The sequence below is a fragment of the Oryza sativa genome, chromosome 11 (genome assembly GCF_034140825.1).
Source record: "Oryza sativa Japonica Group chromosome 11, ASM3414082v1".
Classification (NCBI taxonomy): domain Eukaryota; kingdom Viridiplantae; phylum Streptophyta; class Magnoliopsida; order Poales; family Poaceae; genus Oryza; species Oryza sativa.
This window is the reverse complement of record NC_089045.1, coordinates 8203299-8227814: the sequence shown is the minus strand read 5'-3', so window position 1 is coordinate 8227814 and position 24516 is coordinate 8203299. Positions and strand designations below refer to the sequence as shown.

At 43.8% G+C, this 24516-nt stretch overlaps 4 protein-coding genes and 1 long non-coding RNA gene across 5 annotated transcripts; 4 read left to right on the top strand and 1 right to left on the bottom strand.

Moving 5' to 3' along the window:
* Window positions 1-28: 28 nt before the first annotated feature.
* LOC9266826 (glutathione S-transferase zeta class) lies at window positions 29-2720 on the bottom strand. Its single transcript, XM_015762085.3, has 9 exons — window positions 2566-2720; window positions 2284-2449; window positions 1795-1883; window positions 1620-1691; window positions 1274-1327; window positions 1059-1134; window positions 835-896; window positions 630-689; window positions 29-471 (listed from the first exon to the last, which is right to left on the bottom strand). Exons 1-9 carry the CDS (start codon window positions 2596-2598, stop codon window positions 361-363), a joined length of 723 nt encoding a protein of 240 aa, XP_015617571.1. The 5' UTR covers window positions 2599-2720; the 3' UTR covers window positions 29-360.
* Window positions 970-1936, top strand: LOC136354004 (uncharacterized). Its single transcript, XR_010737664.1, has 3 exons — window positions 970-1106; window positions 1632-1673; window positions 1798-1936. It is a non-coding gene; the product is annotated as an uncharacterized lncRNA (long non-coding RNA).
* A 3700-nt stretch (window positions 2721-6420) lies between the features above and the next one.
* On the top strand, window positions 6421-9212 carry LOC9271013 (protein FAR1-RELATED SEQUENCE 5). Its single transcript, XM_015760058.3, has 3 exons — window positions 6421-8410; window positions 8593-8726; window positions 8812-9212. The coding sequence occupies exon 1, from the start codon at window positions 6553-6555 to the stop codon at window positions 8404-8406; it is 1854 nt and encodes a 617-aa protein (XP_015615544.2). The 5' UTR covers window positions 6421-6552; the 3' UTR covers window positions 8407-8410; window positions 8593-8726; window positions 8812-9212.
* Window positions 9213-10715: 1503 nt separating this feature from the next.
* Window positions 10716-18229, top strand: LOC4350183 (PHD finger protein ALFIN-LIKE 8-like). The gene is made up of 5 exons (NM_001423183.1): window positions 10716-10943; window positions 11129-11161; window positions 12310-12538; window positions 17375-17501; window positions 17592-18229. Exons 1-5 carry the CDS (start codon window positions 10853-10855, stop codon window positions 17874-17876), a joined length of 765 nt encoding a protein of 254 aa, NP_001410112.1. The 5' UTR covers window positions 10716-10852; the 3' UTR covers window positions 17877-18229.
* A 4124-nt stretch (window positions 18230-22353) lies between these two features.
* On the top strand, window positions 22354-23864 carry LOC4350182 (putative clathrin assembly protein At1g33340). Its single transcript, XM_015761995.3, has one exon. The coding sequence runs from the start codon at window positions 22408-22410 to the stop codon at window positions 23626-23628; it is 1221 nt and encodes a 406-aa protein (XP_015617481.1). The 5' UTR covers window positions 22354-22407; the 3' UTR covers window positions 23629-23864.
* The last annotated feature ends 652 nt before the right edge of the window (window positions 23865-24516 follow it).

Below are 24516 nucleotides of genomic sequence, written 5' to 3'. Positions count from 1 at the left end.
TCAACAAACTGCTCAATGGATGCAGAGGTTGTGGAGAAGAGAAGCCAGCATGGTGATGATCAAGCTAAGGTTCTATTGCCATAAGATGCGGCAAAATGAACCTTTTCTGGCTTCTTTCATCTTTATATAAATTTTAAAGAGATCACAGAACTACGATAGTTACAATAGTAATTGCTTGAACAAGCCACGAAGATATATGCAAAACAGAGAAACAATATCCCAATTGTGCCGTATTTGCTGCAGTTTGGTGCAACCAGAAAATACTAGAAATTATGTAATCATTCCAAGTATGAGAGATCTGTTTCTTCCGGCACCACAGGGTTATTTGATCCTAATATAAGTGTTTTAATGTAGATATGATCAGATCTCAGGAGAGGAAGGTGCGTCCGGTTGCCGCTCTGGCAGCGCGGCTTGGAAAGCTGGATGTTCCATGTACGCTTCATGAAGCCTGGCCAAGGTAGGGTAATTTGTCTGCGAGAAAAGGAAAATGCACTTGAGTTATTTTATCTTGTGATTTGGTTGCACAGAAACCTCATGTGAAGAGTTATTACTGAACATTCTTGTCAAGCACCTAATCTGTAATTGTATGCTGCAGGAAAATCTGACCACGATGCGATATCAGTGCTTACCATGTCGATCCCAAAGCGCTTAATGCCACCGTATATCTGGGGTTCCAGAAAGAGGTCTCCCTGTGCATTATCAATGAGTAAACAAACCACAAATCGGAAGGTTGAGTGAGCAACAAAAAACTGAAATTCTCTGGCAATAGTATTACTTGCACAGTGAAAAACTGAAAATATGTAATACTGTGCATGACTGAGATCAAGCACAAACCAGTTGGATTTCATCTCCAGTGGCATATGTAGTTGTGCAACCTTTCAACATTTTCTCGAGAGCTGAAATTCAGTAAAACAATGGTAACTTGGATGGGTTACTAGGAACTGAAATTATCACAATTGATTATAGGGTTACAGTCATTAACAGAAATTGAGTAATTTATATACAATTTACACTTGTTCCGTCTATCCTCAGCAGAAATAATGGCAAGAGTACAGAACCTGTGAAGCCCCTGTTGAGGTGATATTGGATCCAGTTAACTTTCTCCTGTGAGTCTAATTTCTCCTCAATAAAATCCTGCAGATATATACAGATACAGATCTCAGATATTGTTTCTTTTTCTTTATATGAAGGAGGAAATTATACAAGTATATACTGCAAACTGTAAGAACATAAATTTCTGTTCATGTGAAATGAGACCAAAGTCCAAACTCACAAGGACAGAATTGTTCTGAAGTGGTTGAATGCTTGAACCAACTATACTTGCAATCTGCAACCAAAACAAAATTTGTTTCACTCAGAATTTCACATCCACAATAATATAAGATGCATAGACAGTGGCAGTCTAACTAAAAATGTTGCTTTCCTACTCGTTCATGACCATTGTAAAATAGGACTTGTTTTACTTCTGTGAGGGATTAAAATAGGATTTGGGTATGTACATTTTGGCTGAAACTAATTCGAGAAAATACAATTTGGCTGAAACTATTACACATCTCTTGGAAAGAATTCCCATGCACTTTTTTTAGGATGGCATCAATCAATAACTAATGTATGTGTACCTGGATATTCAGTGCCTTCATTTTTGGGTCTTGTGGCAACAAAGGATGTTGAGGGTAAGTGTCCTCAAGATACTATCAACCACACAAGAAAAGCTTATCACATCAATTTTAAACATTCAGATATGAAACTGATAATGAAGAATATGATTTATTTCCTCATGTATATGCCTCTCACCAGCAAGATCGCAAAGGAATCCACGACGACTGTGTCGTCACCGTCGACCAGTGCCGGGACATACTTCATCGGGTTCAGCTTCTCAAATTCTACCAACACAAAGCTCCGTTCCTTTACATGCTACTCCCTCCATTTCATATTGTAAGTCATTTGACTTTTTTTCGCTAGTCAAACTTCTTTTAAGTTTGATTAAATTTATAGAAAAATATAGTACTATTTCTAACCCAAACAAACACATTCAATGTAAGATTTAATAAAAATGATTTAATATTTTAGATGCTGCTAAATTTTTCTATAAACTTGATCAAACGTAATAAAATTTGGCTATGGAAAAAGTCAAACAACTTATAATATGAAAAGAAATGAAACAACTACTAATTCTGATATGAAAATCTCTAAACAAAAAAAAAGTTAATCTGAAATAAGCTAGCTGATGGAGAAACTGAGAGCTTGATTAGTTGGTTAATTATATATACTACTTATTATTACCTGGGTGTGACTGCTCGTTTGCAAGGAGATTGATCGGCTTGTACTCGTAGTCCAGCCCCTTGAGGCTGAGGGCTATGCGGACGCGGTACGAGCACGAGCTGCGCCAGAAGGAGTAGAGCTTCAGCCTCCTCTCCGGCGCCGCCGCTCCGGCGATCTCACCATGAGTCTGAGTGGAACGAAAGCAAGAAGAAGTGGCTGATCAGCAAGATTAACCAAACTGGGAGCTTAGCGGCCCTGCAGGCAGAGAGAGTGAAGCGGACGAGGGCGTAGCTAGCTACCTACCTGCCGAGCTTCGGGCGAGCCGGAGGAGGCCATGGCGGCGGCGGCGCGTGGAGGTCAATGGATTGGAGGAGGCCGGCTGCCGGAGGGGAAGAGGGAGTGATGCGGTGGAGGGGATCGACAAAAACGAGGTTTCGATCAGCGGTTGACCTGCTACCGTCTCTGCATGCATGCCGAGGGGATTTTTGGACTATTTGCCACTCTGATGGTGTATTCTCAAATGCCACTTGTGTGTCAGTATGTTTGTCTTCTCGTGTATTACTTTTTATCCGTAAGACACCACATCATTAGCTCCAATGATAAATTACAATCCGTTTGTCTTTTCGTGTGCTATTTTTTATCCGTAAGACACCACATCATTAGCTCCAACGACAAAATAACCGTCTTACCCTTCTACATTTCTCCTCCCTTCACTCACCCTCTGTCTCCCTAAGCGGCGAGCTGCGGCAATCTCAAGAGAGCTCTCCACCTTGCGATCTTCCTTCCTCTGTTCACCATCTTCTAGGTCCCTCCTTCACTGCATTGCTGCCAACACCATTGTGGACTAGTGGCGATGGCCGCTTGGTAACGAGATACCATCACCAGTACCCGACTCCATCACCATCATCGTCATTGTCCTATGAGCATGGAGCACCCCAGCAGGGAGCTCTAGATCCAGGGGTGGAGCCCATCATTGGAGCCTTACTCCATGGCCATCGCCTTCGTCCCCCGAGTACCGCGAGCAACTACAGATATAAATGAGTGAGACGACACCAACCTCTCGTCATTAATGGTCAGCCAATGCTATCCCCCTCCTATTATCTCTTCACCGCGCTCTCCCAGTATCGACGGCGGAGTAAGGCCCGACCCCGCGGCTTCCCCTAACTCATCGTTTGCTACCCGCCGCCAGGAGAGGCAACGGTGCACACCAGAGAGTTTCTTCCCCTTCTTCTTTTCGGGCCAGGGCCAAGTTTGTCTTCTGTCCACCGTTCACGCTACAATGGTGACGTGGAACCTCACAGGCTCAAAAATAATACAAAAGAAAAAAAAAATCTTCTCTATCCAATGGTAATGGAAAAAAAAGTCATCCGTAAAAGTAGCATTTGAGAATACATCATTTGGAGGGCGCCAAATCGTTTTTGCTAGATATATGTCGTATGATTTTTTTCCCAGGTATTTCACCATTTTTTGGCCGCATGATGTGCGCCAAGATTTGTGCAAGAATTGGTGATGGAGGCTGCATGTATGGATAAGGCCATGCATTGGATTCTTAGGCCCGGTTCTTTTCTAAATAAAAATTGATTTCTTTAACAGTTGAAAAAATAAGACATTTGAAACTAAAATTTAAAATAAAATATAAAATTATAGTCCTATATAACTAAAATTACATTTGTAAATTCAGTTGATAAAAATATTGTGTAAGTAAATATGTATTAGTTATTTTATTTAAAATATAAAATTATAGTCCTATATAACTAAATTACATTTGTAAATGTAGTTGATATGATATGTAAATGGATTGTAATTTTAATAAAATGTTCTGTAAGTAAATATGTATTTATTATTTTCTTCTGTAGTTCGTTGGATGTAAATCTAAGGATAGAAAAATCTAGGTGATTTTTTTACCCGATAAATGGATAGACAGTTCCGCGGCAAATAGTCCACGAGACGACAACCTGTCAACAACAGCCCAGTATGATTTTGACCAACTCCTTTTGGACTCCAATTTGTGGCCCAAAACGGCCATCAAAGTAGCCCTTGGGAAAGGAATAAGTTCACTTTGGTCCCTCTATTTGCTGCTCATTCTGATTTTCGTCCCAGACCGCAAAACCGGGTACGACTCGTCCCCTAACTTACGAAAACCGGACAAACGAGTCCCCTCGGCGGTTTTGAAGGCAGTTTTGGCTGACGTGGCGCCTATGTGACTTGTTTGACTAGGTCTTCGTCCCACGTGGCATTGACGTGGCGCTTGCGTGGCAATTATATCTCGAAAAAATAATAAAAAACCATGGGCCACCTGTCAGCTGCACACAAAAGAATAGTTTAGAAATAGTGGGGCCCACGTGGGCCCACATGTCAGCGACCAACAAATAATATGGTGGGGCCCACGTGGGACCCACATATCATTCCCTTTCCCACACTCGGCTCTCGGCTACGCCGGAGCGGCGCCGGCGGGAGAGGAGCGGCGGGAACTCCGCCGGGCGCGCTGCCCCGCTCCAGCACCAGCATGCGGCCGCCGCCAGGACCGACCAGCGTCGCGGCGAGCGGGCACCCAGTTAGCACGAGGGCTTCGGAGGTGCCGCCTGTTGTGGCCGGCGTGTGCGTGCCGCCGCCGCCAACGCAACAGCAGCCGGTGGCGGGATTGGGGGCGGACGAGGTGCGGGTGTTCGGTGATCAGGTGCCAGTGGGCATGGCGCCCGCGGCGGCGAAGAGGAAAGTCGAGGACGCGCCGGAGCTGTGGCTGGACGACGGCAGCGCCGCTTCAGGATTCCCGGCCTCCTCCCGCGCCACCGAAATCCATTGTCTCGTGCGTACTCCCTCTTAACTCAAATATCCCCCAAATCACACTACCGGCGTATCCCATAAACGAACTCGCGTCGTGGTGCGTGCAGGACGAGGAGGTGCCTCCGCCCGTTGTGCCCGAGCTGTGCGCGGCGCTACCGCCGCCGCAGCCGGTGGCGGAGGTGCAAGTGTGCAGCGAGGAGGTTCTGGTGATTGCCGTGCCAGTGCCGAGCGAGGAGAGGGCGATTGTGCTGCACAAGCCAGACGACGCCGCTCGCAACCTCCTCCTCGGCCCTCTCCGCCCGGAATTCCCTCTCCGCGTCAGCCCCGATTGGATCCACGGCCTCAAGAGTACGTCATCCCCTCCCCTCTTATCCAATCGCCCCCAAATCCACGCCTAATTTGAGTCGAATTTGTTTCAACCTGAAGTTGCTGAGATCAAATTAACTATGGTTTGATCTTGCAGGCACCGGGCTGCGAGAGGCGAGAGACCTCCATGGACGAGACCTCCACCGTGCTCTCTTCGAGGAGCTAACCATGGACGAGACCTCCAACTTGACCATGGTACCATGGGTTCCCGTGCCCTCAAATTCCCAGGAGGCCTCCACGTCGGGCGCGGCGACGACGACGACAGAGATGATGGACGCCGAGGACACGTCCATGGAGGTCAAGCAAGGCGGGGGATCAGGGTGATCCCAACTCGCCGCCGCCGACGAGGCGCCCTACCACCAATGGCCGCAGCACTGCATGACGCCCTCGTGCGCGACGGCGGCGGCGAGGTCGGTCCCCTTCTCGAGGGGGACGCGATGAAGACGACGGGCAGCACGGCGGGTGCCCGCTCCAGCTCCCCCATGGCTCCCCTACGGCGGGTGCCCGCTCGCCGCGACGCTGGCCGGTCCTGGCGGCGGCCGCGTGCTGGTGCTGGAGCGGGGTGGCGCGCCCGCGGAGTTCCGCCACTCCGGAGAGCCGAGAGCCGAGTGGGAAAGGGAATTATATGTGGGGCACACGTGGGCCCCACCATATTATTTTTTTCGCTGACATGTGGGCCCACGTGGGCCCCGTTATTTTTAAACTATTCTTTGGTGTGTAGCTGACAGGTGGGCCCGCGAATTTTATTATTTTTTCGAGATATAATTGCCACGTAAACGCCACGTCAATGCCATGTGAGATGGAGACTAGTCAAACAAGCCACGTAGGCGCCACGTCAGCCAAAACCGCCTTCAAAACCGCTGAGAGACCTCGTTTGCCTGATTTTCGTAAGTTGGAGGACGGATCGTACCCGTTTTGTGGTCTAGGGACAAAAATCGGACTGAGCAAATAGAGGGACCCAAAGTGAACTTATTCCCTTGGGAAATGAGCTTCAAGCCTTTCTCACTTGTCACTCCTCCGCCCCCCATTCCCACTTCGCCGGCGTCCCATTCTCCTCTCCTCTCGCCGCCGGCCGCCGCCGCCTCGCCCTCCTCCCCTCACCGGCAACGAATCTCCCCTCCTCCTCCTCGAACTGCGGTCATGCCGCTGGGCGCCGCGGGCGACGAGGATGCGGCGGCGGTCACGGGCCCGTCCTCCGCGGGGGAGCCGGCGGCGGGGATGGAGTTCGCGTCGCCGGAGGAGGCGAGGGCGTTCTACTGCACGTACGCGGCGCGGGCGGGGTTCCGCGTCCGGAGCAGCAAGTCGTTCGCGTCGCGCATCGACGACGCCATCATCATGCGGCGCTTCGTGTGCACCCGCCAGGGCCTCCCCTCCCGCAAGGACACCCTCCTCGACGCCTCCAAGAAGCGCCGCAACCGCGCCTCCGCCCGCGCCGCCTGCCCCGCCATGCTCCAGGTCAACCGCCGCCCTTCCTCCCGCTGGCTCGTCTCCCGCTGCGTCCTCCTCCACTCCCACCCCCTCGCCTCCTCCTCCTCCTCCGCCGACGCCGCAGCCACCGACGCGGCCGAGCCCAACGACTCCTCATCGGCCGAACAGGATGGCGGCGCCGCGGCGGCGGCCGCGGCGCTGGCGCCGGGAGGCGGCGTCGCGCAGGGGCTCCTCGACCACTTCAGGAAGCTGCAGCTGGACAATCCGGCCTTCTGCTACGCCGTCCAGATCGACCGGAGCGGCTGCATTGCCAATTTCATCTGGGTGGATGCGCGCGCGAGGTCACTGTACCGACGGTTCGGGGACGCCGTGGTGCTCGATCTCACCTGCAGGAGGAACCGCCGCGCCGTGCCGTTCGCGGCGTTCACCGGGATGAACCATCATAGGCAGGCTATCGTGTTCGGCTGCGCCCTCATGACCGACGAGAGCGAGAATTCCTTCGCGTGGTTGTTCGAGACATGGCTTGCTTTCATGGGTGGGAAGAAGCCGATGTCGTTCACGATCGGTTACAGTAGAGATGTCGAGATGGCTGCCATGAAGGTCTTTGGTGGTGATGTTAGGCACCGGTTTTGCCGACGGGACATCTTCTTCATCTGCAAGCAGAAATTGGCCAGTTTGTATTCGGAGCATTCGACACTGAAAGATGAATTGAAGGAATGTGTAACTGAATTGGAAAGGATCGATGAGTTCGAGTCGACTTGGAGGATGTTGCTTAGCAAATACAATCTTTTCGGGAACGAGTGGTTGCAAACAATATACAGTATCCGTCACCAGTGGGTGCCTGCCTATCTGAAGGATAGCTTCTTTGGTGAGATAATCAATGCCCCGAAGTTGGAGACGATGTTCAAGTTTTTTCAGAGGAGCTCCATCACTACCACTACCCTGCGAGATATTGCATTTCAGTTTGATAAGGCTATAGCAAGGGATTATCAAACTGAACTCCAGGAAGACTTTGCGACTTTCAGTAGCAAGCCGGTAATGAAGTCTTCACATCCAATGGAAAAACAAGCATCAGAGCTCTACACCAAAGTTATGTTTGACTTGTTTCAGGATGAGCTTATTGAATCATCGGGGTTTTTGGTGCAGAATGTTGAAAGTGGGGACATAAGCAGATTTGAGGTAACACAATCTGAAAATGCCAATATAAGATACACTGTTCTTTATAGTGAACCACGTGCGAGCGTATCTTGCAGTTGTCACAAATTTGAGTTTGCTGGTGTGCTGTGCCGGCATGCACTAAGGGTTTTGACAGCTATTGGCATACCAGTGCTTCCTGAAAATTATATTTTGAAGAGGTGGACAAGAAATGCCAAGAACAACATATTATCTCAAGTTCCGGCAAACACAAAAGGGTCTTTGGCTTGGCGGTGTAATGATTTGTGCCGTGATGGTATCAGATTTGCAGAGGAAGGTGCAACATCTGAGGAGATTTACAAAACTGCCAAGGAGGCTTTGCAGAAGGCATTTGCTGAGATTTTGCCTCAAAGTGAAGCCCATCTAAAATAATCAGGTATTAGTCAACTTCTTATGTCCTGATCTTTTGTCTTATTCGGCTTGACAAATCTGGAATAGTTTGATGTGTCAAACTGCTGATGTGGTGCCATGTCTTTTGGTGTTGTCAACATTTCAGTAATCAGTTATATGCAAATGAGATAATTTGTTTGTTGTAACTTCAACATTATTTTTCACTAGGTGGCAGACTTATAAGGATCATGTCCATGAACATGCTGCTGTCACCATTCAGGACTGATGTGGAACTGGATGCACTTTGCCAAAAGGGCAACTGCATAGTTTGTCATTGTACATGTTTTTTGCCATTTTAAGAGGTATGGACGTATCGACTTTGTCATTGCTTCATGGTATGCATCAATTTATATCATGTTCTAATTCATCATCACTCTGCATGAGCAGAATTACAGGAAGCAACAACATAACTGCACTATGTCCTCCATTAGTCACCCACTCAACCACAGCTTCATTTGAAGAGAAAAGACTCTATTACTGTACCAGAACTCCTATCGTTTGCCTCGTTGTCAATGAAGAACCAAGACCATCTGCCATATGGTCCTTGGGCTACATGGGGCACAACCGCACAAGAGAGCAGCAGGAAGAACAGAGATAGGGTCCAGATGGGTCAATTAGCTAGCGCGTGCTTGCCAAGTATTAGAGAGAGAATTCTTGTTATCTCCTAGCTTAGAGGTGCACTCCCCTTATGATTTGATTATCAAAATCCTTTATATTATGAGGATGGAGATAGTAGTTTGTATTATCATCTGTTCAGAATCAAGAACATGATTAACCTATTTGCCCTACCTGTCTCTCCATCCTGTTATGCTGCTTTGCTGAACCCCTCTTTCTCTGTCTTGTCATTGCAACTATCAACCAATCTTTTCAATCTTCTCCAAGACCCCCACTTCCTGCACCAGCTACCATCACCATCTACCAAAAAAACCAGCCCTTAACTGACAACAGTGACCCCCCCATAACATCCACTCATGTGAAACCAAGATCTGCTGCTGCATACATTTGGCCCTGCATGGCAGGCTGCATGATTGGAGAAATTGTATTCTTGCAGGCTACTGTGTAGTAGTATACATTTGGCCCTCACAGCTAACAGCTTGAAGGTTTGAGCTTCATGACACAGCACTATTTGTGTTCTGTAAATATCTCTGTCTGTCCATTCTGTTTGTTTGGATGTCATCACCATTTTCAGCAGTAGAAACTGAAAACATGCAACAAAAGGGATGCTTACTCAAACCAGTGGTATCTCTGCATCTGCCGCTGCTGTTATTATCTTCTTCAGTTCATCACTCAAACAATCCCATCATTACGCTTATCCACACGCCTTATTTGCAACCAAAAAATAATCTATGAATAAAACTTTTATATACATGTCCTTAGTGGTTCAAATGTTAATGCTGTAAAATAAACTACAATAAAAGTTACAAAATCAACTCTAAAATTAGGTTTTAAAATTCAAATTTTGGTGTATAAGTATAAGCATAAGCTGAACAATAGGACCGGAAGAAGCTTGTGCAAATACTACAACTGCATTTCTTTCTTCTACTACCTGCATTTCATGGAATGCTGGAATCAAGTATCCAAACCATGATACATCATAACTAGCATCCATCCCAAGCTTAGATCATTGGATACATATTTCAGCAATACTGTTGTTTCTTGATAAAGTTTGTAGTAGCAACATGCCGCATCTTCTTTTTTCGCTTATGTTTATACTTATCAACTAGAATTTAAATCTTCAACTTTAAATTTAAAACTGATTTTGAACTTTCTTTTCCACCGAAGTTTTTTTTTTAGCCTTTGCTTTTTGATCGCATAGAACACGAATATAAAGGTTTTATTCATAAATTATTTTTTCATTTGCAAATCCCATAGTTCCATTCCAATCCCATGAAAGCAACAGCGCTGCCTATCCAGAGCTATCCGTCCTCCCCCTGAAAAATTAGCCTGTGCCCCACTACTGTACCCCCTACTAGGCCCTGTTCCCATTCATAGCCGATTTGTTCACGTGACGTGTGCAGGCACACACTGGCCAGTGGGCCCCACGTGTCAGCGGGCGACGCGACGCGCGCCCCGACCGTTTTCCACTAGGGGTGTATCCGAGAGAGACACACTCTTCCAGGGGGCAAAACGCAATTTCGCCGCGAGAAAAAAAAGGGCCGGGGGGGGGAAATTTGCAGATGGGCCCTCGGGTGGATTCAAAATCCGCGCCCTGGTCCCCCACCTCTCCGCGGTTTGGCCTAAAAAAATCGCCCCATTCCTCTTCTCTCTCTCTCGCTCGCGCTGTACTAACTAGTAAAGCTTTTTTTTTTGTGCTTCGCTTTGCGCTCTCTCTATCTCTCTCTCTTCCAAAACCCTAACCCTAGCGGCGGGCGGGAGCGGCGGAGGAGGAGGGCGCGGCGGCGGTGGGGTGGTAGTGGTGGTGGGTGGAATGGACGGAGGCGGGGCGCACCGCACGCCGGAGGACGTGTTCCGGGACTTCCGCGCGCGGCGGGCCGGGATGATCAAGGCGCTGACCACAGGTATGGAGGGGGGAAGAGGGGTCTCTCGGTTTGAGCTCTCACGCGGATGCTTTTTCTTTTTCTTTTTTGAAAGGAAAAATTGGGTGGGTTTTGAAGGGGTACTGATTGATCGGTTGGGTTGCTGATGAGTGGTGAATGAGTGGCTGATTTTGGTTTGGTTGGATTTTTTTTTGTTTCTTTTGCAGATGTGGAGAAGTTCTACCAGCAGTGCGACCCAGGTGAGCTTCCCTTCCTGTTTAGTTCCTCCGATTCGCCGCTCTCGGGGCTCGAATTTGTGTGTTTCTTGATGTTTTAGCTCGGGGAAGATGTGGTTTTTGAGCTGGTTTGTGGACGATTTGGGGTATTCAGCTTGATTTTGCTGAAATGAGATTTTTTTTGGGTGGGTTTTAGTGTTCCCAGCACTGATTTGGGGGGACTATTTTGCTTCTATGCTTCGATTCTCGCTGGGGCTTTTTTTTTCTTTGCTGGAATTTGTGTTTCTTGGTTGGGGTTTTTTACCCTTTTGGGAAAAGTACTTCATTTTTGAAGAAAAGCTGCGCTGCAATTATTCTCCTAGTGTCGGTCTTGTGGTTCTTGCTTTCGATCTACTAGTAGCAGATTAGTTTGTCCTACTAAAAAAATGATATGGTGGTAGGATATGTGAGAGAGAAAGAGGGAGAGAGAGAGAGAGAGAGAGAGAGAGATATGAGGGGAAAGGAGGAGGAAGTTGAAGTGCTTGTTTTTCTGTGATTGGTTGACGAGTGCGCTCCTCACAAGAAAAGGATGTGTGATGTACTTGTACTGTTTTGGGGCCTGCTAGTGGAAAATGACCAATATGTCCATCGTACCAGGGGTATAATTGGGAATAGTTTTTTTTAATATACACTGATTGTAAAAAAAAATTAATAGGAAGGTTAATGAAGCATAATAGAAGACTCACACGGTCACTGGTTTACGCTGCATTTCTTGGCTTCCAACTGTTGGAGCATTCCTTTCGTTGTTTTTTTTTTCTGTCATTTGGTAGAAAAGATATGTTTTCTTGTCTTAAATTCTGTAGCATGATAGCAAATGCTTACTTGCTCATATATACCATATTAGGGATTATCCCTTACTGGAAATAGGCCAACAATATGTTTTAATCTTGTTTTGTTGAAATATGGATCTGTTAGTCTTTTTTTTTTTGCTTGTCAGGCAGTTAATAGAATCATTTTTAAACCATACCTTTTTCGATTCAATATTTTTTTATTTTCTCCGTTCAGTTTTCTGTAGGCACAGTTGCAGTCGTTACCAATGTTTCTTGGCTACGATTTATTTCGATTATATAACTTCCATGAAAAAATTTCCAGAAAACGATTGATATGCTTCTGAATTATTGTTTACATTGCAGAGAAAGAGAATTTGTGTTTATATGGTCTTCCCAATGAGACATGGGAAGTGAACTTGCCTGCTGAGGAGGTTCCTCCAGAGCTTCCAGAACCAGCTCTGGGAATTAATTTTGCTCGGGATGGGATGGATGAGAAAGATTGGCTGTCACTTGTTGCGGTTCATAGTGATACCTGGCTGCTAGCAGTAGCCTTTTACTTTGGAGCAAGATTCGGGTTTGACAAAGAATCCAGGTACTATATTTGTTGTTCTGGGGCATACAATTTTGATTGTCAGTTGCTTGTGGTTGTTCAATGTGGTTTTCTGTCCCCTATTTTTAATATATTGTTCTTGGAATGTGACAACTGAATAATAACTAATAAAGCTACCACTCTTGTGCAGTTGTTCCTTTTCATGGTTTGTGGAAGTTAAAAACATTCAACTACTTTGGTTAGAATGAGTATTTTTAGAGCAGATGCTTTTAAAACCACTGTGCCGCTTAGAGCACTACATAAAGAGCATTTTCCCCTGTTGATTCCATAGGCTTCATTGCTTGTAGAATCATCAACTTGTTATTTTGTTAGGGAATAGCAAATGCACCCTTACAGTATGTTAATATGATGTACTTCTGGCATCTCTTGGGTTCTGTTTTTCTTTCAAACTTAAGTTCAGTCATTCTTTGCATGATTCTCTTTGCTTCTTTCTTTCTCTTTCACTGTATTGTTCTTACATACTATAAAAAACCCACAATACTTGGCCTTGTTTTTGTTTGCTGGTGAAACTTTTATAACTTTGATTGCTCAAAATGTTCGTACCATCTACTCTTTGTTGTAGGGCAATTATTGACTCTCTTTCATTTTATTATTCATAGATAGTATATCTGGTCCAAAGTATTTGGCCTTCTTGTATATGTTCGCGGTGTTGTCTAACTTTGATTATTTAGATGCATATGTCTAGTTTGGTCATAATAGAAATGCAACTACTTTCGCGATAACATTATATTACAATTTTATAAATTCTTTTGTTTTGCCTGATGAAAATTAATGGAATCATGTATAATAAGAAAAACTAATACCTCGCAAAATATTTTAAAATATTATAGTTTAAACTGCAGAGTGGTAATTCAATTATTTTCAGTACCAGTGTATTGAAAAGAAAATAACAGGATACATAGAGGAGAATACAGTTTGAGAAAGTGTCGCTTGTATATGTTAATGGTTTCCTGGTGAATATAGATATTTAATCACGATCCTGCATATTTACAAAATTGCGAGGGGTACTTATTTCTGATTTTGATTTTCACACAGTTTATGTCTTGACTTGTGGGAAATGGGCAGGATGCAATTATGCACATTTGTCATCTGATTTATAATCTATATACAATTGGAAATGGAAACACCTAGCGCACTGGCACTCCGTCAAATTCGAAACATTAGGAGTATAACTTTCCAAAATTTTTAACAAAAATTAGGTATGCATGGAGATTTATACCTTTTGCCCAATCAAACTCTTCTCTATCTTCATCATTTAGCAGTAAACCCAAGACATTTATAACATGTCTTTTTTCCTTTGTTTGTTAATCACCTTGTCACCTTATTCCCTATTCCTGACCAAAACACACTTTATAAAAAGAAATGGAAAGATTATTGTGTCGCTAACATAGAATAATTATGGTCTGTGCTTTTTACCACAGTTTATTTTCATACTACAGTGTTGGCAATGTAGTTTTTGGGCTCAGACATAGATTGCAATCTATATTCGTGCTATCGAAGTAAAGATAGATATAGTGTTTATACTATGTCGCATTATGAAAATAGTGGTTTCTAACTTTCTATGCATCTTTTGGTATGTAGGGCTGGGCTGTGATTGGGCCCGGCAAAGATTGAAACAGTAAAAAGGGCCCTTAACTTCATCGGCAAACACTAAAGTCTATGAAACCCTTGAATTAATAATACTATTTCAACTGTAAATATTTTTTAAAAATTGTAAATAGCTGCAATAAAGTACTATTGATCCATAATTTAACTGAGCATTTTTATATCTTGTTTCGTTTTATTACTTTTCAATACCCTGTTTGAATTTTGAATCATGGTTGTGTAGTTTTACATTATCTTAGGTAATGCTTTCCTTAACCATCCATGTGTAGCATGCTAGGGCACTCGTCATACACTGCAGTAATAACTTATGGTACTAATTATGCCTGAACAGTATAGTCCTACAAGTGTTAGAAGGGATTTGTTATTTAGAGACCTATTTATTTGGTTGTTTGGTATCTTCTTCATTAGTTAGTTAAAATTGGATTGATCTAATTCTTAATTGTTACTAGAGAAGAATTAATCAAAAGGGTTTCTATAATCCATAGTCTCTTTCCCCTAAAGTCCCTCCCTTACAAGCTACAAGCCAAGCCTCTTTCCCTGCCGGTGGTGATTTTATCATGCTGTTGTTCATATTTGACAGAGTATGTTTATAAAGAATATCACTGTCAGTTGTATATGATATGTTACAAATTTTGAATATTCTTGCTCACTTGTTGTCCATCCCATGTTCAATAGAGTATCATTTGTGGGAATTTAAATTTTAGAAACACGCATTAGCGATAAGACTAATTGAAAGAATTTCAAATTACGGTAAGAAAGATCTTGAATTTTTTTTACCCTCTTTATGTGGGAAAAGTGTATTTCTTGTCCCTTGACTCTTTGCTTCTCTACTTTCACCCTTACACTCCAAAACTGGAGATAACTCATCTCTCAACTCCCAAAACTGGGCCAGACTGGTCTTTTTATTCTTGGAGCCCATGTGTAATAGAGGTGGCCTTAGGGTCGACAATTCCTTTTTATTCTTTCTCCCTCTATGACAAACAGACCCACTGCCACCTTGGATACTACTTATACAACACGTCAGTCCAGTATTGATTTCTCTTTTTTGAGAGTTGAGGACTTGAGTGACAATTATTACCCTGTTTGGAGTTGAGATACAAATATTAAACTAAGTTGAGGAGTGAGAAATAAATATCTGTGGGCCCTTACTGCCGCGGCCACAAACAATTTCTTTAATACGAGTAAAGTTACACCATGCCAGTTATTTAGTCACGAACTAAAGCCTTCTGTCCACTGGAATCTTGTTTAACTTGTATTTAGTTTATATATTTTACTGTGGACTAGTGGTACTGGATGCCATCTGACCTATTATATTGGTATTATGTTGGTACTATGTCCCATGTAGATTTTGTTCCTGATGTGGGTTAATGGCGTAAGCTAACTTCAATTCTGTATAATGCATAAATAATCTAGACAATTTGTCTGCAAATCTTTAATTTGGAATATGCACGTATGCAAATGCAATGGGATTTATTGTTTCGGTGTAAATTGAAGTGATTTGAACAAGTTGCAGGTAACTGAGACAAAAGACGTCTATTCTTATAACAATCTTTAGTTAGGATATCAGTCAGTACGAAGGTGTGGTTTGTTCTAAAGATGTGCTTCAGAGTAAAAGTTAGGATGCATGAATAAAGTCAACGAACAATTATGGATAAGCTGCGTAACCAATTCTTGGGAGCAGACACCTCTATGCCTACTTGGCATCCGAAATGCCAGGCCCTGTTTCAACATCTAGGTAGAGTCTTTCTTAAGGTTGATTAATTATCGTATTTATTTAACTTTTTAATTGTTGTATTTTCCAATAGTGATGGTAAGTAACGGTTTTCTGGTATGTTCTGTCATGCAATTTGACTTTTTTCTATATTGACCATGAGGTTCATATGATGTTTTATGGGCCTTGCCTCAATTTAATGTGCGATGTTTTTCTAAGGCAGCTTATTTGGCTCCTCTGAGATGGACATCACAAGAGTCCCCCAAGTCCCCTGTTAAATAGAAACGTGGTACTTGTATCTGTCACAGGCAAGGGACTGAATAGGTAGCCATGATGAACAGGGAGACAAGGACCTACCCCAGGGCTTGGGTGATGTCGCTGATAAGCATTAATTAACCTAAAGCCTGCCGGTTCAGCTAGTTGCACTTAACAGACTAACTAGAATATCTAGTCTGTTGAAAACCAACTAAACATATACAAGAGACAAGACATAAAATCCTAAAAGAAAGTGACTTATTTAATGCAGAAGCTGGAGAAACTGTCTTGCTTGACTATGCACTGTACACCTTTACTGATTGCGCCACATGATGATATCTTCCTATTGAAGCATTATGATTGGTCTCACGATTAAAAGATCCAAGTTATATATTGTTGAGAGCAATTAAACATCCATTGGGAACAGAATAAGATAATTGGCTTCAACATGTGACTAATAGCAACAGTGCAGGAATTGTAGTCTATCAAACTAATTTATGGTTTAAAAGCACTTTCTCCAGTACATAGTTGTGGCCTGTGGGTTGAAGCTGTGTGCCATAACTCCAGATTGCAGGTTCCCCACGATTTTGGTTTGTTGCCATGTTATTGATCGAGCAGGAGAGGGGTGAGAGAAGAGGGCTGATTAGCTGCCGTTGTTTCTTCTCACCGTTACTGCTGCTGCTGCTTATTGGAACTGAAGCTGTTGCCACCGACTTGTAGCTTCATTGGACATGACGGGGATGGAGGGGGTAAGTGAGAGAGCGTGCAAATCAGCAGCGTTAGGTTTGGTTTGAGAGATTACGATAGAGGGGCTGTGTCACTAACTAGTGTTGCTTAGAACACTACCTCCCTTTAATAATTCAATCCACATTTTAGCCACCCACAACCTGCATCTCATGAGTCATGATCCTGTTCTCGAACTAGGTTCTTGTTAATTATGATCTAGAATTTATTGCATATGTTTATGTTTTCAAGTGTTATAATTTCTACTGGATTGAAATTCTAGTTTGGTTACCTTCATGTGTAATGATTTATGGTGTTTTCCTATTTTTTCTGTTTTCTGCTCTTTTGATGGCATGATTCATGTTTCTTTTTATGACACCGGCTGCAGCTTTTGCATTCTAAGATTTTGAAATCGGTTTTTGGTGTTCCAACTAATTTATGTTTTTAAAGTAACATGATGGATTTTCTTCTGTCCATTTGGAGCGTCAATTTACATATAAATGCATTGTGTGATTGTGTTGTAGGAAACGGCTTTTTAGCATGATTAACAACCTTCCAACCATATATGAGGTTGTCACTGGGACTGCAAAGAAGCAGAGCAAAGAAAAAACCCCCAAGACCAGTGGCAAGAGCAATAAATCCGGCACGAAGGTAATGAATGAATCCTTTTAATTACTGTGTTCCTTTTGGCATGAAAATGAGCTCATAACATGATGTCCTTTGGCACCAAACATTCCCCAGCCATCGCGCCAGCCGGAACCCAACTCTAGGGGTCCAAAGATGCCACCTCCGAAGGATGAGGATGATAGCGGAGGTGAGGAAGAGGAGGAAGAAGAAGATCACGAAAACACATTATGTGGTGCATGTGGTGACAACTATGGACAGGATGAGTTCTGGATCTGCTGCGATGCTTGTGAGACATGGTTCCACGGTAAGTGTGTCAAGATAACCCCTGCCAAGGCTGAGCACATCAAGCACTACAAGTGCCCGAACTGCAGCAGTAGTAGCAAGAGAGCCAGAGCTTGATGGTGGATCCCTCTATGGCTTATGTCTGAAGAACCAAGAATTTGACTCGCTGTAAAGACCCTCATGAGATAGAATGCCCAATGGATATGCATTCAGCTGTTGGTTTTCAGTTTAGGACCAGCTTTAGGGTCTTTAATGTGTTGTTTGGTGTATGTCAATGGCATCAATTCTAGATTTTCTGTTAGTAGTAGAAACTAACTGTAATAGCTTATGCTTCTTCAAGCCCTTCTAAGTGCACCTGTACTGGACTCTTTAGTGTTTTAGATTTGAATTGTGTATTTGTGTCAAACATGTACTCTTGTAGTTTGTTAAAAATTGCTTGTGGTCATTTATTCTCAGCCTCATTATTGATATCATTTTGCCCACTTAAAATTTTAGCAGGAAGGCGCAGTAGTGTTGTGATTTTTGTCAACTCATTAAATTACAAACTCAGTTGCTCTGATGCTGATTTTGATATCTTCTAAAATTACAGTGGACTTAATTGATACTGCATGCCGAAAAGTCTATTTAATTTGTTCTTTGTGGTTTCCCCATGTGGCTTATTATCTGCAGTATTCCTAATCTTTCCATTTATCAACTTTGCTCTGCTTTTGAGGCTGCTTATATGTAATATATCTCCATATAATTAAATTGGGTTTGACTCTGTAGTGGTCACCTTTTGTCAAATGGAACATACATATATAGATTGGCAAGAGAGTAGACTGCATCAGATGCTCTGTTAGTTTAGATGCATATCTGCATCAATCAATCACGGTCTACTTTTTTTTCTTCTTTTTTTTCCCTAAGGTTTTCATGCTCATGTCCCTGTCCTAATTGCAACCTATCAAGCTTTATTTTCCACTCTGCCAACCTCTCAAACCTTTTTTGACTTGCGAAGTCTATCTATCTCTGATTCTTTCTTGCCATGTTTTCTGCACTTTTTCCCAGGCGTGCCAAATCCTGGCGACAACAATGTGTTGCAGATTTGTGTACAGTTTCAGGGTTTTGGGGGCAAGACGATCTGTTATGTTAGGCCACCGGATGGATGGATGGATAGATATCATGGTCAGATGCCACGGTAGCCTCACTCTAAACTAGATGGATAGATAGCGTCTAGCAATCACCTTTTCACGTTGACTGCAACTTCACCTCATGTCCACTTCATGATGCCAAGACACTCTCTTTAACCAGTTGATTTTTCTTCTTTATGTTTGTTTCGGAATTAAGAAAAGGGTAGCATTCTCATCCTATACATTGGTAGGGAGAATATCTGATTTAGTGCCTCGAATTTCGTCATCGGTCCGGTTTCGTCCTAAATGCTTTTACCATGCCAACCCCATCCAGGACAAAGGCATATGGGTCTAGCCAGGCAACCAAACATGCCCTAATACATTTCGTGTATATGGGTCGATGAACTGCCCAACTTAATTTATTACGAGCATGCTGGTGAACAATGTAACTATATTTTCGTATTAATAAAGATAGCCGAATGGTATCTCCCCACCCCCACCCCCAAAACATGCCCTAATACGTTCGTTCCATTCAAATTTCATTTTGTTCCAAAATCATTGGTCAGTCCTAGACTCCTAGTCATCAATTTCATTGGCATATGCAATTTTTCTCGCTCGTTCAAATAGCTTACAAAAGGAGACATGAGAAAAGACTGCATTTTCTTCATAAGTAGATTTTTTATTCTCTTTGTTTTGGAAGTAAGAAAGGCACATTCTCATCCTAAATTTTTAAATGATAATGGTAGGACACAGCTTTTCACGAATATTTGCACTATATTTGTGCTTCACCCTTGCTTTTCTACATCTCTATATTTGCAATTTATATACGATTTCTTGTTAGGCTACTACTAATTTTGTCATCTTGAGCCAACATTTTACATGTTCATTTCTTAGTCTTATAATTGTGGACCATGACAAAGAACATACTAGGTCACAAAAAGAAATCAAGGAAAAACGCTGAAGCATAGGTTAATGATAAAATGGCATGTGCAATGCTTCTCCACATGTTACGACAGATGAATATTAAGTTTTTTGGAATTTCTGTAAAAAGGTTTTACAAGAATAAGTGAATAGTTTAAGCATAATCACTTTCAGATGGAGGAAATATTGCCCTAAATTGAATAAACAAATTGAGTAGGTTAGTTATATTCTAATGAGAATTACCCAAACCAGTATCACTAATAAGATATATGTAACTTTTGTACTTGACCCCAGTTGTTTTCATATATCTAACTCGAAGGTAAATAACTAAATACAGAGTACATGTAATGCCACATACTTACCGTTGCTCTGTTTCAGCGTGTTATTTTCAATTGTTGCGATATAGTTTGCCCGAATTTAGACAGGATTAGTTTATATATTAACACACAAATCAAGTTCCTAATTAATGGATTTGAATCTGATGCTGTAGCAAAGCAGCATCAACTTGAAGTATTGTAACCACCAGGATGCCAGTTTAGTGTTGCTTGCACCAAATGAAGAATGTTCTTAGGTCCCTTGGAAAGAATTATTTAAAATCATTAACTTTCGTGTGGAATTTTTTTCATGCTAAGGCAGAGGCCAGGACACAAGAGCATAAAAATTCTAAATCCACCGTGTGCTTCTATATCAAACAGAAGCACTGCCTTTGCCTTTAGTCATGTCAAGTACACCTTTTCACTTTCTCCAAATGCTCTCTCTCTCTCCCTCTCCCATGGAATTTATGTTCTTTGGAGGCAATATCATGGTGCATGCCAGGACATGGCATGTGAACAGTGTCCCACTAGCAGAGAAGAGGAACCAACAAATGATCAGCTGAAAACTTAATTTTTGTGGAATTTTGGCATGCTTGGTTCATGGGATATGTGAAAGGATTTCCAAAAGATGTTGCTATCAACCCATGTGATCGATCCTTTCGCGAATAAGAATTCAAGAATGGTGGACCGAGGCAAGTGGTGTCAAAATGTCGACATTGATAAACAAATTAGTTTATCGGATTTACTATAGCTCCTCTAATCAGTCCCATATTTTCCGATCGACGACATCTGGCTGGTGAAAAGTGTACTTAAAGTTGTATATAAAATTGCATAACGGCATAATTTTCGCATGATTCTCTCTTTCTTCCCATACCAATTATAAAAACATTTTGTAATTTTTTAAAAGTAGATTTTCCTAGCTATAACCACTAATGCCACCAGTAATATAACATAGAGAATATGTGTGGGGTTGGGTTGTTTCAAATGGCCAGGGATCACCCACACCACTAATTTTCTCCCTATGAAAAATATCCTTTTGATCAAAATTATTCAACCTACACTTTTCGCAATCCGATTCGTCGACACATCCGGTGACACACTTTGTCCTACAAAGTGCATTGAAACAATAACATCAAACGCGGCACAAGTATAACTACACCATGAGCAGTTCAAAAGCCTCCATTGATTTCTTTGTCAAGCACATATATATCTATATATATCGGAGTGCAAATTAAAGCAAGCTAGTCTAATAGTTATCCCATCACGTTAGGTGAGTACAACTAGGATAATATATACACTATTCGTCCAAAAAATAATAATCTTTTGTTTATGAATCTAGACATAGCCCATGTCTAGATTCATATCCAGAGCTTTTACTTCTTATGGGGAGAGAGTATGTATTCTCTAGAGGGGAATATATAGTATGACTCTTTTCTTCTGTTGGCTTAAGTGTGGACTTAACTGTACCAGCTTGCCTTTGTTTAGCCCCCTAAACCCTACATTCCCCCCCCCACCATGAGAAGAAAAAGCCCAAAGCTCTGCTTGTGTGTGATGTTGATGTGGAGGAATCCATACCAATACTAAATACTCCCTCCGTTTTAAAATGTTTGACACCGTTAACTTTTTAGCACATGTTTAACCGTTCGTCTTATTCAAAAAATTTGTGAAATATGTAAAACTATATGTGTACATGAAAATATATTTAATAATGAATCAAATGATATGAAAAGAATAAATAATTACTTAAATTTTTTGAATAAGACGAATGGTCAAACACGTACTAAAAAGTCAATAGTGTCAAATATTTTGAAACGGAGGGAGTAACTGATTTGTTTGAGTCAAACCTATTGTTCATATATGCCAATAGTTGAAGCCTTTGATGCAGCATGCATGAGGCACCTCATTCCAAAGGCATTTGATTCCCCCACCCAAGAGTTGACCTAGCTATACATACCTCCCAATATATTTTTCTTTCCTTCCTCTATCTCTCTCTAGATTTCATTCATTTCAGAGAGAGAGAGGGGTAGTGGCCAGTGGGGTGTAGCTTTCCTCTTGCTACACTCCTTTTCTCCAAGTCATACACTTAAAATCCATCCAAAAGAATTTCTTTGATCATGTCTCTGACCATGTCCATACACATGCAGATCTTTCAGGTCTCTTTATCAGCTAGTTCCTCAACTACTGTGTGGGCCCCACCTGGCAGTGAGTGCATGCTTGTGCTATAACTCTCATGCACCATCTCTCTCTTGTCCCCTCCTCCCTCACTCTCTCTCAAGCTCACCTCCTCCTCATGAGGGCTTATAAGACATGAAGGTGTTCAAGGGCAAGATTTGGGCAGCACTCGGGTCACTCATGGACCACAGCAACAGCAAGGCCTCATCGGCGGCGACGCCCACGGCGGCGGCGGCGCCGGTGCCGGACCGGGCGCTCCTCGCCGACATCGAGGCGGCGGTGGAGCGGTGCACCGCCGGCGGCGGCGGCGGGGATGATGAGAGGCACGTGCATGAGATACTGTTCCTGGTGTCGAACGCGCCCGGCGCGATCACGTTCCTGTCGCGGCGGATCACGGCGAGGCTGGAGGCGGCGCGCGCGCCGCCGGCCGCCGCGCTCCGGTCGCTGCTGCTCGTCCACCGCCTCCTCCGCGCCGGCGACCGGTACTTCGAGCAGGACCTCCGCGGCCTCTGGGCGTCCCGCGACCTCCGCATCGACGCGCCACGGTGCAGCTGCTCGCCGCACGCCGGCGGCGGCGGCGGCAGCGGCGAGTACGCCACCGCCACGGGCACCTGCTCCTTCCTCCATGGCTACTCGGCCTACCTCGAGGAGCGGATGCAGTGGGCCATCAACCAGTCCGGCAACCTGGAGCCCACCCGGCCGCGTCCTCCGCCGCACGACGGCGGCGACGACCACGCCGCGGGCGCCGCCGCCGCGGAGGCGCCGCTCGTCTTCAAGCTGGCCATGAGCCAGAGGCTGCTCGACCTCGCCATCCAGCTCCTCCCCGACAACAACACGAGCGCGACGAGCGCCGCCGCCCGGTCGGCCTTCGGCATTGTGCTCCGCGAGAGCTTCAAGGTCTACGACGCCTTCAAGGACGGCCTCGACGCGCTCCTCCGTTCTCTCGCCGCCGCCGGCGGCGGCGGCAAGGCGTCGAGGGCGTCGTCGTCGGCCCACGAGATCCTCAAGAAGGCGCGCGCCCAGACGCCGGAGCTCAAGGAGTTCTACCACAAGTGCAAGAAGAGCAGCAATGTCAGCAGCAAGAGCCTCGACTACCCCGTCGTCAGGGTCGTCACGTCGGCAATGGAGCTCGTCATGCCGCCGCCGGTCACCGACGACGAAGACGACGACGGCGGCGGCGCCGCCACCACCGAAGAGGCGGCGGGGGTGGCGGCGCAGGAGGCGAGCCATCCCCAACCGTTTGCCACCAAGCTGGAGACGACGATCAGCACGGTGTGGGTGGAGTTCGACGACGGCGACGGCGACGGCGGCGGCGGCGACCATTCGTTGCAGGGCGTGCAGAGTAGCTATCTATAGCTAGCTTTGCTAGTTTGTAGAAGCTGATCATCGTCATGAAATGCAACATGTTTGGGAGTATATTAATTTTGAGGGCAGGATTATATTGCTTGTTAATTAATTTTCCTCTCTCTTTCTCTGTCTAGCTTTTCTCTATCACTTGTGTGCAAGGATTTCATGCAATTGTTTTGGGGGATTTTGTGTCTTGATTCAGCTGACAAGAAGCTAATAATTAATTAATTACTCATTATTTGTTCTGCCCCCTTTTCTCCCTTTTGGTTTTGGTCTTATCTCCTGGTATATAGCTTCTTTTTGTTTGATTGCTTTAAATTTGTTGTTTCAAAGGAAGCTTGTTAATTTTGTGTGTTTTCCTTTGCCACCATGTTAATTTTGATTTCCCATATAGTGATCATACATTCTTTTTATACCATATAGTTATAAATGGTGAGCATTGTAACCCTATTAGTTTTAGACCATATAGTGATTGAATATTGGAACAATGTAACTTAATTTGAATTGCCTGTTTGTCCTAATACTTCTATTTGATTGAGATTACTATAAATGTTACAAAACTAAGGGCTTCACGTGAATGACAGAGATTTTGTATGGAATGATATATAGTATGAAAAAAGGCGAAGCTATTTGTCATACGAGTCGTCTTCAACTCTATATATCCATGATGGAGAGAGGGAGGTAGATAGCTAGGCCTTGCAGCGTTTTGCACCTGCACATTAATGCGGATATGGATTTTCATTCCTTAAGGGGATGTCCTACCGTTATCAAAAAAATTGAAAAAAATTGACAACATGGATTGAAATGAAATATATCACTTCACAAACATGTAAGACCAAATTAAACTTCTACAAGTTGCAACAAGAAGAACAAAATAAACTAAAAATAGTTATCGTA

Coding starts and splice junctions, on each gene's coding strand:
- LOC4350182 (XM_015761995.3), top strand. CDS start 22,408: ATGAAGGTGTTCAAGGGCAAGATTTGGGCAGCACTCGGGTCACTCATG.
- LOC9266826 (XM_015762085.3), bottom strand. CDS start 2,598: ATGGCCTCCTCCGGCTCGCCCGAAGCTCGGCAG. Junction 897..1,058: donor CCTCAACAGGGGCTTCACAG/GTTCTGTACTCT, acceptor ACTGAATTTCAG/CTCTCGAGAAAATGTTGAAA. Junction 472..629: donor AGCGCTTTGGGATCGACATG/GTAAGCACTGAT, acceptor CTTTTCTCGCAG/ACAAATTACCCTACCTTGGC.
- LOC4350183 (NM_001423183.1), top strand. CDS start 10,853: ATGGACGGAGGCGGGGCGCACCGCACGCCGGAGGACGTGTTCCGGGAC. Junction 10,944..11,128: donor GATCAAGGCGCTGACCACAG/GTATGGAGGGGG, acceptor TTTCTTTTGCAG/ATGTGGAGAAGTTCTACCAG. Junction 12,539..17,374: donor GGGTTTGACAAAGAATCCAG/GTACTATATTTG, acceptor ATTGTGTTGTAG/GAAACGGCTTTTTAGCATGA.
- LOC9271013 (XM_015760058.3), top strand. CDS start 6,553: ATGCCGCTGGGCGCCGCGGGCGACGAGGATGCGGCGGCGGTCACGGGC.